This window comes from Macrobrachium nipponense, chromosome 37, assembly GCF_015104395.2.
Source record: "Macrobrachium nipponense isolate FS-2020 chromosome 37, ASM1510439v2, whole genome shotgun sequence".
NCBI classification, from domain to species: domain Eukaryota; kingdom Metazoa; phylum Arthropoda; class Malacostraca; order Decapoda; family Palaemonidae; genus Macrobrachium; species Macrobrachium nipponense.
The window spans coordinates 54,944,678-54,957,758 of NC_061097.1; the positions used below are offsets into that span (position 1 = coordinate 54,944,678).

Below are 13,081 nucleotides of genomic sequence, written 5' to 3' on the forward strand. Positions count from 1 at the left end.
GGAGGGTGATCTCGCATTTCAGTGCAGACGAAGATTCGTCGTCTTCGTCTATGCAGAAAAAATTCGCCACTTTCAAGTTACTTACATTTTTTTAAAATTACTTACAAATTTCGTACATTATTAAATTACAAAATTATTGTAAGCTTGCCTGTTGAAAATATATGTCAAACTGGCTGCGTTTTTAGCTGAGGACAATATTGCTTTCAATGCTTCGATCATTTGATTGAGGTAATTAAAGATATATTCCCAGACTCTTTAATAGCCCAGAAAATGTCTTAAAAAGATCGAAGGCCACACGCGTAATTAAGGAAATTGGAATGATATCACAGGAAGTGATTGTAGCTTTAAAGTCCAATAAATTTTCTATTATGATAGATGAGAAAACAGATATTAGCACAGAAAAGACTTGTGCAGTAATAGTTCAATATTTCGACAAGACCAAAGGATCCATAGAGACACGATTACTTGAGCTACTATTATAACACAGGCAACAGTGAAGATTGAGGGATCAACGGCGGCAACATATGTATAATCTTAGTTACCTATTTTAATGAACACCAAATCCCCCTTGAAAATTTAGTAGGATTTGCAGCAGATGGTGCGAGCAATATAATGAGGGTTAATAATTAAAAAACAAAAATAATTCAATGGCAAGTAGACTTAGAAATGCTGCACCTGGTATCACTGTAGTAAGATGTATTTGTCATTCAGCTTATTTATGTGCATCACAAGCTGCAAAAACTCTTCCTCGTGTTAGTGAAGACTTGATTAGAAAGATCTATACCTATTTCTCTCACAGTGTAAGAATTTCAAACATTTTGTTATTTGAAATCACACAAATTACTTCATGTTTCACTTCAAGGTGGCTTTCGCTGCATGAAGCTGTTGCTCGAGTGTTAGAGCAGAGGAATGCCCTCTCTCTTTACTTTAGGCTATCAACATCGACGCTGATCTCAGACAGCCTTCAAGATCCTGCTGTCCATTTGTATTATTGATTTATCAATAATTTCTTAATAAAATAACCGCTTTTAATCTAACATTCCAAAAAAAGGACCCTACCATTCACTTACTCTATGACAGATGTAAAGTCCTCTAACTTGATATCTTGAGATACTATTACAACCATGACAGACTCAAATAGACCCATCAAATGAGGAGCATTTCGTCTCATTACATCAAGTTACCTTGGTGCAAGTGCAACGCGTAAATTACAAAACCTCACATCAGGAACAACAGAAAATTAATAGATGATGTCCGTATACGCTGCAGACAATTCATGATAACAGCAGCCGTCCAGATAAGAATGACGTTACCCTTTGACTCGCACTTACTTAGACTTTGCAATGCATTGTCAGTATCCAACTGCATTAGTAAGGATGTTTTGATGAAGACTCTATCGTTATCTACATTAGCTTCATAAGTACCTCGGATATACTCAGGGGATCTGCAGAAGTTAGATGATGAATGGCGCAACATTCATAACATCTCTTTCCCTACTGATATAAGACAAAAAAAATAATCTACAAGATTTTTTCCGTTAATTGTCTCATCTAAGAGATGCTGATGATGCGATGCTTTTTAAAGTTCTTCCAGATTATGTTTTCAACATCTTGGCACTACCGACTTCCAACGCTGATGCAGAGAGGATTTTCTCTAAAGTGAACCTGAATAAAACCAAGACTATAAATAAGCTGCTGACTTCCACTCAGGCAGCGTTGGTGCTCGTATCCGAACAGGTAAAAAGCTGTGGAGAATACCTGAATTTTGATCCTAATCATGTTATGATTAAGGCAATAAAATGATCCCAAAATTTACCAGATGAGGATAACCAAGAAGTGTAATTCACTGTGTATGTCTTCTGTATTTCTTCGACAGTGCAATAACCCACTAAGTAATGTAGAATGTTTAATGACTGTGCAGTGCCAATAGCCATACTGTATTGTTACTTTGCAATTAGATATTTATATATGGTATAAAATAAATTAGGAATCCTGTAATTGTTTTGTTTTAGTTCTTAGGTTTGTTTATATATGTATATACGTATATACTAATATATATATATATATATATATATATATATATAATATATGGTTTATTTATATATATATATATATATATATGTGTGTGTGTGTGTGTGTGTGTGTGTGTGTGTGTGCGTGTGTGTGTTCTTAATACTTTTGTAAATTTACATATAAACGAATTAAAATATGTATATTTTGTACTCCTAAAAATTTGTATGACGAAGTTAATAAATGTCACATAATAAAAATAATCCGGTGTGCAGGCATCATGAATAACAACCAAGAAACACACCAGAAAGGTTGCAATGGAAAATACATGACATTTTGTTGGTGGATTCTTTGGTTACTACTCACAGATATTTGAAATGGGAGTGGTGTTTAAAAATAACAAAGAAATATTTCGGTTATCCCTCTTGTTTAGAAAACAACTGCTTAAGTGTGCCCTTTCACTATTTAAGAAAACGTGCAGAATGCCTCACGCAGAATGAACGGCATCACTGTTTAGTGGGTGGTTCCTTTCTGGCGAAGGCTGAAAACCAGTGGATGAGTCTGTGATGCAGTAAGTAAACATATTTGTAGCCTGGTATAAAATAATGTGTTCTGTGATCAGTTACCGGTCAGGTGGTATGCCAACTTTAAGCTGCATAACAGTTCTACAAGCGTGTATTTGTTTTCAAATATGTTCCACAAAGGTCAATGTTGAATTAAAGTAATCCTAATCAACATATGACGCTAACGGCGTCACTTCCTCCTCGGAGGAAAGTTGTGAATGCTGCTTGGAAGTGGATAAAGTAGCCTGGTTGAACCATATAGGCCTAGGAAGGTGAAATGGCCTGTGTGTTATTGGTCTTGCCACAATCTTAATTTCGTTAACGTCAAGACTGTTGATAAGTCAGTATTAGGCCTAGTTGCCTCGTGCAGCAGAATTCTTTAAAAGCTAAGGTTCGTAAAACAGGTAACCTAATGGCACCTTAAGGTATACACACTCACCGTGAAGCCTTAATCGAGTACTGACTCGTTTCAATTAATGCTATGTAATCGGATACCAATGGTTTAGTTTTTCCTGGGGTGTTGGTAAGGAGGCTCACGCATTAATTGCTGTACCGGGATGTAGTTTCAGAGAGAGTGAGTACCTTGCTATAGTCCATGTTTTTCGAGTATTGCGTGAAGGAATATTGCACCGTAGTCCATAGATGTTCAGTTAATATGGACGGCAGGCAATTCTTAACCAGTGGATTCTAACATTAATAACCGTCGAGTAGCTCCCTAAACAATATAAAATTACACATCCTTTGAGCTTAATTCCATTAATACTATTCCACGCTATTCATTTAGGCTAAGGCTTTGGAAAGTACGACTATGGCGGCCACAAGACGTAGGAGTTTCCAGCGTCAATGTAAGCTGTGTAACACGTCATGCTTGTGTATAATTTATTATAAGCCATAAAAACGTACTTTGGCCAAGTTATCCAGGTCATGTGGATATTTAATCAGAGGTATTTGTAATTGCTGGATTCGTGTAACGAGCACTAAGAGGCGTGACAAGTGGGTGGATCAGAGAAGGAAAACTGAAGGATTGGAAATTAGCTAGTTAATTGGAGAGCATTGGACATGATTTTTTCCACTGTTAGTCTAGGGATAAGAAGGATATAAGTAGGGTAAAACTAAGGGGTGCTACACGCTACCTACTACTACGAGGTGCTAGTAGCACTCGGCATGGCGTTAGGTCCTTTGAATCCCATGTTTAGTACTATCCCCACGGCGATCAAGTATTATATATGCCCATTTCTATATTGTGTGGTCGACAAATCATATATTAATAATAAACGATATTTTCGTACGGTGTTTAGTAGTCTAGCCAAAGTAGCACCAACTAAGCTACCGCCGCCTGGTTCCCATCAGTCGTTGAGAGGGCTATTTACAGCTTTTTCTGTTTTTTTGTCTTGTTTGTTTGATTAACACTATAATTCGTTTGTTCTTACATTAATCTCCCTGGCGGGTACTAAATACGGCCCCCATGTTGCTTATAAAGTGGTAGTTACCGAACCATATTTCTTCAAAACGGACGGGAAAAGTCTGTATTAATGAGCTTTAGTCTATCATGCACTTACAATGGGCCAATTCAACTCGCCTGACGTTACGGTGTAGGTTACTGAGATGATTCGCATATATGTCATTTAGTTGAAAGCTCACGCGCTTAATGTGATTACCAGCGTAAAAGCATCATTTAGGGGATTTCGTTAATTACCACATAAAAGATAAGCTGCAATGTTATAACGCCCTTCCTGCTGGGTTGCCGTGATGTAAATTAATGCTTCAGTAGGTTGGTAGTTGACATCGAATCGCTGTTGTTTTTTAAAGTTATATAGTTAGTTTTCAAGTATGCATAACGATTGATTGTCGACCTGAGCAAATTACTGCATAATAGGGAAATGGATGTTTACAGTTCCATGTATTCAACGTAACACTTGAAGAGTGCCGTGGAACAAGGGTCGTAAGGTTTAGTTACATAATTGTTCCTTTATTGTTATTTATTATTTTAAGAGGTAGCCTGAGATCGTAGCGAGGAAAATTCTTTGACCTTATAAATATCGGACTATTTGGTTTAGGATAAAACATAGGCCTATATAGGCTTGGGTAGATGTAGTTCCCACAAGTTTTTTTGTGAACATTAAGAAATTTTAAATAGGTTACAAGGTCCAATGATAGAGAGTGCCGTACTTTTAAGTGATTAAAACCCTGTCTTCAACTTACTTCCTTCTCCTTTAATTATGCGGCAATGGTCGTTCAAGTAATTTAGGCCGAAACTTCTCGCGGCCTAAACAACGTAAGAATTTAAGCATGTTTGTGGTAATAATCGTCATTGTTTTATGTTTTACGTGCATCTCCTAGGGCCAGGCACTAAACGCGACGCCCATTTTGCACTTAAAACATCAAGTTGACGAGCCTAAAAGTGGCTTAAGTGACTTGAGGCCGAAACGATTTGAACTCATCTTATGTAACCGTATGTTCTCCAGTTCTCACAGTCTCCCCTTTAATCTGAACATCCATTTTCTGCTTCATCCTAGTCAGTTTTCTCTTATGCCCTTGCTAACAACCGTAACCAAAGATCATATCCTAATTCTTGACTATTTATTTTCTGCTGCCTGCGTAAATCATCTTTACAGAATTAAGTCTAGTTCGTTTTTAGTATCAGTTAATTTAAAGATGCAAAGCTAAATAGCAAAAATTACTTAAATATTTGATTCAGTTGCCGCTTACTAGGATGTTCATACCTGCGGTAAATAGGCCAGGTATAGTTCAGTTTGCGTTTGTAACTTACATTAGTAATCAGATTCTTCAGACTATGCATAATTTGGAATGGCTAGAAAGTGAGTCAAGTAAATTTTAATAAACTGTTTTCATTGTTGTGTGACTTTTACGTCATAGTGTAGTGGTCAAAGTTTTTATCAAATGAATGACCAAGTTTGCCATCTCTTGTAGTTTTCAGTTTAGTATACAAGTCGCTTTGTTCAAAGGTCATGCCTTTTATTTGCCAATTCCTTGCCGTTATTTTATTGAAAGGTAAGTGGCATTAGAAAAAATCTAATAACTCTACGATGAAGTGTGGAAGCATATAAGTGGAAAAATAGAGTAAAATGTTTATGTAGTACTTTTAAATTTTAAACAGTTCATGTCATGCCACATTTTTTAAAATTGAAAATGTTCAGTTGGGTTTATAACTAGATAACCTTCACAACTTGGTTCCAGTCTCACCTTAAGCAAATAATCAGTTTGTATTTAAAAATGGTTAAGGCAAATCATGAGTTATTGCGTCTTCTTGAAGAGTACAGTACGTCATGTATCCAACAATTAACGTTATACGTACAAACCCAATATACATAGGCCCAAGTTATCACAATTGATTTATAGGATAATCAAGCGGTTGTATTTGAGGATTTTCTTTATTTACAGTTTCTAACAAGAACAGTTATTCTAACAGCAATCAGAATGCAGAGAAGAATCAACTCTATTCAACAATCTAGTAACAAAGCAGCGGTGCTCGTGTGCGCAAGCGCACAAAATCGCTTCATAAAGAGAATTTCATAAACAGAGATAAAAAACTAAGAGTTGAGAGAAGCGAGTCATAGGAAGTGTTTCACATTCGTGTCTTAATGCATAGTCTTTGGTTGACAGTTCTTTGCGGGATATCGGATGAAGGGGTCAGATTAGTTTCCAGTGCGTTGGTAAGGCAGTGGTGGAGGGGTGGGACCCACTGGGAGGTGGGCACCTACGGGCACGTACCCTTGGGGACCAGCTGAAAATTGCAGGGAAATGGGGATACCCTCCGGGGCGGTGTAGCTGGAAAGACAAAAGTTGAGTACATAAGGTTACATCCATACTAGAGTTAAACGGTTAAGGACACGTCGGCACCTTGTCATATGCATGTAACACAGGTTGACAACTAGTCACCGACATTTAGTGGAGAAAGACTGGCCAGTGCTGGATAATGTTTTGATATATGTGCTACAAGTTAATACGTTAGACTTGTTTGACATGTTTTACTGTATTGTGGATGCACCATTACATTGTAAAGTTATGACAATGAAGTGTGTAGAGAGGAAACCTGCTTCCTTTCCAGGAATTCCAGAATAGTCTCAATTCTTTATGCTGACATATACTAAAGACCTAACATTAAAATAGGGTGCTATAACATTTCGGTTTTAAGATGGAGTTCTACAATTACAAGCACATTATGTAGTAGCAGGGTAAAGGGTGTGTCTCTTATGATATTTCACAATAGGCCGATACAACAGTAATGTCCACATAGGTCTATGTGGAAGTCTTTTAGACTGTTCTCCTTACCTCCAACTGCCAGACGATTCCTGTCCGTAGTTCTGTCTTCCTGCCTCCTGCCTCTTGATGCCGTTACCCGTCTCGTACTCGAAGGTGTATTCGCCATACGAGTTCTGAGTCCGGTCATCCTTCAGGATTGGAATGTGGGTCTTGTAGCTATCGGCCACAACAACAGCCACCAGGCAAGCGAGCTGAGAAAAAGGGGAGAGATTTGGCTGTTATTAAAATAAGGGAAAATGTACATGTCTGCTCCATCTCCACATACGTAGAGGTATACACAGGTTCATGAAGGGTTTGTTTCACTGCTGTTTGGCTTAATACAGTTGTGTGAACACTGCAATGTTTGGAGATCGTGTGAAAATGTATTTTTGCCTAATATTCACGTGATTGTGTTGTTCGCCCACTGCAGTCAAATATTGTAAGTAGGCCTACATGTCGGCAGATTATCTCGCACACACCAGAAACAGGTTGAATATGCGTCAGTTAATTTATTGATTATTTAGCGTTTCGGAAGATTCCTTCTCCCCTTTAGTCGCTGACTTGTCTTCAATATGTTTGTGATATGGATGGGATTAAGGTCTGATGTGTTTTAAAGGTTTAATAGGCTATGATACTAATACAGGAAGTGGACCTTCAATTAATTTGCAAACCACTCTGGTAAAATGGACTATTAGTCTGTGGTATTACTGACTTAAGCGTCAGTTTCCTACTCTAGCTATGGATGATTTTAATCTTTAAAATTTGGTAATATTGTATTAATACATCAAAGCAAGTGTAGTTGTTGATGTCTTCCAGAAAAAAAATAGGTTGTGATGAAGGTTGTTACATTATAATATTATTATTGTTTACTTAACAGGTTAAACCTATTCACATGTAACAATCTCACAGAGGCCACTGGCTTGAAATTCCAGCTTCTAGTGAATGCGGTGTCCATAATCTCAAGATGTGAAAACCTCGAATATCAGTAGATTTTATTCTCGTGACGAAAAGCTCATGACTTTTGTTGGTTAACATTCATGGCAGGTTTCTGAATGCGTCACCTGTCATACTTTCTCGTCTCGTCGGTTTGTGTGTAACTGTAGGCATAACTTTCGTTAGAATCTGCCTCTGGTGTCGCCCCCAGGCTGATTAGAAAACCGTGACTCACCCTCAGAGTGATTCACTCAGCATTTGTTATATAATTTAGGCTGTTTAAACTTTGGATCGGATGCCTTGTTTGTCGTTAAATCGTATAGGAGTGATGGGCTAAAAACAATTTCGTTGTTCTAACGGTAGAAAATAGCTGTGAATTATGTCTTGTGTAGGCATATGTATGCATTTTGTATGTGCACATGCAAATGTATATATATTTATGTATAATTATGCTATGTATGTGTAGATATATATAAATGTAATTTTGAATGTATATTTTATATATATCTGTATGTATGAACAGACTCTGCAAAGCATTTCCCACCCACTACATGAATGGACGAGAGTGAGATTCAAATACTTGAAAATGTGAATTCAAAATAACACCTCGTTTTACATCGTAGCGTCACGTTATGCATGGAATATATAAAAGATTATGGCAGATGAGGAACAAAGAAACGTAAAGTCCCAAAACCGAGGCAAGTCATTATTAAAATCCCTGAAAGCTATAAAGATTTTATAAAGTTTTGCCCGTACACGAACACAATCCACTTGACAAGTCCTTAACGACCCAGCAACGGCAGAGAACAGTAAAAATCCAAAGAGCTTTTCACTTACGAGGACCAGACGGTTCATGGCTGTCAGTACGATGTGCGGTTCCTTGCAACGTCAGGTGAACACTGATGATTGGCTTGTGAAGACTGTCCACTTTTATACTGTCTCTCCTTTCCTGTCAGTTCCTTTTTTTGGACGTACCGGATAGCCACGCCCCTTTTGACAGATGGTAAGAATTTCCCATACATAATCTTTCTTACATCAGCTGCGTGTGTGTGCGCGCGCGTGCGAGGTAGGTAGATGATTGCTTTTTTGCTTAGCTGTGTGTGCGACATCTGGGAGCCAGTCTCTCTCTCTCTCTCCTCTCTCTCTCTCTCTCTCTCTCTCTCATGTTTCAGGATATTTTTCTCTATACCCTATCTTGTTTTTTTTCATTATTCGTTCATAAATAATATAATATATATAATATATATATATATATATATATTAATATTATATATTATATATATATATATATATATATATATATATATATACTAATATATAATATATATATATAATATATATATATATATATATATTTATATAATATATATATAGCATTTTCTGTCCATTTCCCCTTCTCGTACGTAACCATTTCCATTTCTAGCGGTTAAATTCTCTCTCTCTCTCTCTCTCTCTCTCTCTCTCTCTCTCTCTCTCTCTCTCTCTCTCTCTGTGTGCAACTTTCTATTTACTTCGTTATAGGTAATTTTCACTCTACGAAAATTGAAACTTTTAACATAAAAAGAAACGTGACTGTCATTGCGTATAAATTAATAAACTAAAGTATTCCTCAGATATCTGCTTTGGATGCAATTCGATTTATGCTGTTAATATAATTGCAAAGTTTATAACAGTCTGTTTATCACACCCCTTTATGGTTTATGGTTCGACGCGCACGTTAATCGGTAAGCACTTTGGTTAGCCGGTGGCTGGCTCTCTTATTGAGGTGTGATCTGATGTCGGTTGGTACTGAAAATACAGGAAAAGTTAAATATTTAGTTTAAGCGATATAGTCTAAACGTTCAAACCTAAACCTACTTCTATTACTCCCTATCAAACATTCTTGTAACCCCTTTCAATCCGTTTACTGTACCTCCATTCATAATCTTTCTTCCATCTTGATATCCACCCTCTCCAAACAATTGTTTGATAGTGCAACTGCTTTGAGGTTTTCCTCCTGTTACATCTTTCAAACCTACCACTCTCAATTTCCTTTCCAACGCTGAATGACCTCATAGGTGGCAGTGCTTGCCTTTGGCCTAAATTCTATATTCAATTCAATTCAACCTATTACTTCCTGTATCAAACTTTCCTCACAGTTTTCTGCGTATTATGAAATTACACCTACTTCAGACTTATGTTAGACTTACGTTGAAAATTAGACTTACGTTTGAAAATTAAAATCTGTCATGGAGGAAAGTTGTTTTTTTTTTTATTCATATTGTGGACTTCTAACAGTTACAGTGTACGTGGTCATTTATATAATTAAAACAACATCGCTTTCTCACACATCTTAATGGAAAAGCGAACAAACTTCACTAGAGCAGAAATTCTAGGTATGGAAAGTAAAAAAAAAAAAATAATGATAAATAAGACCAAATAAAGCGGCAGTGTCTCGTCGAAGCTAAAAATAACTTTACGAATTATCATAAAAACAAGAGAGTGGTTCAACAATTGCACTTGTCGCGTTGCACCAATTTCAAGAGATGCAGTTTCGCAATTTCCGAGTGTAAGGAATAGCAGAAAAACACTGCCCTTTTTTTCTCACAATCAGTCATGCCATAGAATAACTCTCTCTCTCTCTCTCTCTCTCTCTCTCTCTCTCTCTCTCTCTCTCTCTCTCTCTCTCTCTAGCATCACATGACCCATTGCCATCTACATCAGCTTCGTATAGTTTGGTACAATTTTAGCTTTATTTTTCTCCAACACTATACTTGAATATTGAACCACTGAACCGTGTTTAAATATTCTGGTATTATTGTATTAGTTGAGGTACTATATTTGAAGATTACAGTCGAGATGCAAGAGTTAAATTATGGTAGTTTCTTATTCCTGCCGATACTTAAGCTACACACATTCGGCTGTTAGACCATTCGTGACTGCGATAAAACTTTTATTGAAGTGATTAAAGCGATTTAAATTATCACGTCGTTGGTATGTTGCTTCTGAGAGAGAGAGAGAGACTACCTTGCTGGGATGAGTGCAATAAAGCTTGTTCCAAGTTGAAACAGCAACGGAGTGTGAGGCAGTACATTACCGTGAAAGCTTATAAGAAAATCGGAGCAAAATTCTCTCTCTCTCTCTCTCTCTCTCTCTCTCTCTCTCTCTCTCTCTCTCTCTCTCTCCAGTTTTTTACATTATGCATAAATGGTTGCAGAAGAATCATCTCTTGGACCAGCCATATGGGGTTTACAGATGCTGCACTTTTACCTGTTCGCAGGTTTGCAACAATTATGCTAATGAGGATGACATTACCAAACACGAGCTTGTCAAAACTATTGTATTACAAGAGTTGGACAAATTGATTCCTTATGGCCAAACTTGGACAGTTAGTGACAGAATACTTACATGGGTTCTTGCAGTGGCTGAGGTCTGCACAAACTTGGACAGCCAGTAGTGACAGAATGCTTGGATTATATAGTCTGGCTGAGCTCTGCACATTTACCTGTTAATGCATCATTTTTAAGTTAAGCCTTTAACCACCGCTTTTGGTGTATGTACCCCATAAGGGGGAGGGGGAGTTTAGTGCCGTCATTGCACCTCAATGTGGTGCGCTCTGTAGGCATTTCTTTTTAGATTTTTACCTGACCTCCATTCTGCTTCCTTTACGCAGTCTAGTTGTCCAACCACTGGCTGAAAGTGCACCAGCGCTTGGAATTATAACCTTACTTTCATAAATAATTATCTTGGTGTATATCCTTAATAGGGATGGTATGTGTGTATAAATATAACACGTGCTATAAGCCAAAATCATCAACAGTAGGTTTGGGCAGTGCATATAAACCCATGGAATATCTATGGGGTAGGGTGTATGGCTTGCAACATGATTTCTAGACACTAAGAGCCCTTACACACGAGGACACTAGTGTCCGCCACCGGTGTCGGACACTAGTGTCCTTGCTCAAGACACCGCCTGGCAACTAGTGAGCCACTCACACACCTCAGTAGATTCTTTACTTGCCTTGTGAACATGTAATGAAACAGAAAATAAAAATAAACATAAAGGACTTATGTATTTCTTTTCTGAGAGGGGTTTTCTCTTCAAAATCAGGAATGAAGTTTCACCACCATTATTGCATTCCAGCAGTTCTGCTTTTCTATCTTATTTGCATATCCCTCACAAGATGGGTCCCATAGTGCTGGTAGTTTTTCTATTTCACAAATGAGGTCCTCCGTGTTCAGCTTCTCCTCCACCTTCTTCGAAATTGTCCTTGATAGGCCGTCTCCTTCCATCATGGGATGATGGTGGGTGTCAAACTGAGCGTGAGAAGCTGGCCAGTGGGCAGCGGTGGCGGACACTGGTGGCTACGTGTGAAAGCTTTCATTTAAAACTGCTTTGCAGTGAGTGGCGGCAACCGTCAGTGTCCGCCACGTGTTGCGGGAGCGAGACACCGAAATATCTGTTGCCCGGAAGTTGTCTGCTTGGGACATTGGTGTTGCCTCGTGTGAAAGGCTCCATTTGATAATATGGGAGGCAACTAGTGTCCGACACCGGTGGTGGACACTAGTGTCCTCGTGTGTAAGGGCTCTAAGCGTCATTCCCTCGATGATTCTTAAGGTGAGTTTACACCAGGCTTCACCCCACGCTGCATGCATAAGACTCGTCACCAACTCCTCCCAATTTCTTGTTAGCCCCGCTTACTGGACTGCTCATCAAGTGTCACGCCACACCACTAAATCACCCTAATGAGCAGTCCAGTAGGCGGGTCTAACAAGAATTTGGGAGGAGCTGGTGACGAGTCTTACGCATGTAGCATGGGTTGAAGCCTAGTGTAAACTCACCGTTAGTTGCTGAAGCTGGGATGAATTTATACGAGGAGGAATTGCTTCTATATCTTGATGCTTTTTACTAATAACTACTGTGTTGACATTTTCTCCGCTCGCTGCTTTCCCTTCTCTTAATTTCCATTTAACTTTCTATTCAGTCGCTTCACAATAAACTGATAAAACAAGAATAGACAAAGAATGTTTTTAAATGTCTACAAGGTCAAAATAGTATCCGGAGTTTTAATAGACTTGAAATCAAGTATATTCCAACGTATCTGGAAAGCTCCCGGAGTTCCGGCGTAAACGACCAGTGTTGATTACTTGCCAGTTACATAGTACCCTTGGGCACCAGTGGAGGGCAGAAGAAGAAGAAAACTGTAGTTGAATCCATGTGACAGAATTTTGAAACTAAGCATGGAAATTTTTCTCTTGAAAGGTTAATATTTGGAGTTAATCTCGAAATTAAACGGGAGGAAATGGACAAACTTAAGATTTGGACATAAGGAA

The 13,081-nt window shown here is 38.1% G+C and overlaps 1 protein-coding gene and 1 long non-coding RNA gene across 2 annotated transcripts in view; one reads left to right on the forward strand and one right to left on the reverse strand.

Annotated features, from left to right (window-relative positions):
* The first annotated feature begins 2,523 nt into the window (after positions 1-2,523).
* The window catches only part of LOC135209266 (uncharacterized), a 151,266-nt gene continuing 140,708 nt past the window's right edge, over positions 2,524-13,081 (forward strand). Inside the window, exon 1 of the long non-coding RNA XR_010313340.1 lies at positions 2,524-2,580. This is a non-coding gene — a long non-coding RNA (uncharacterized LOC135209266). The remainder of the gene's footprint in view (positions 2,581-13,081) is intronic.
* Positions 5,938-8,753, reverse strand: LOC135208992 (endocuticle structural glycoprotein SgAbd-8-like). Its single transcript, XM_064241533.1, has 3 exons — positions 8,606-8,753; positions 6,866-7,047; positions 5,938-6,361 (listed from the first exon to the last, which is right to left on the reverse strand). The coding sequence occupies exons 1-3, from the start codon at positions 8,621-8,623 to the stop codon at positions 6,229-6,231; spliced, it is 333 nt and encodes a 110-aa protein (XP_064097603.1). The 5' UTR covers positions 8,624-8,753; the 3' UTR covers positions 5,938-6,228.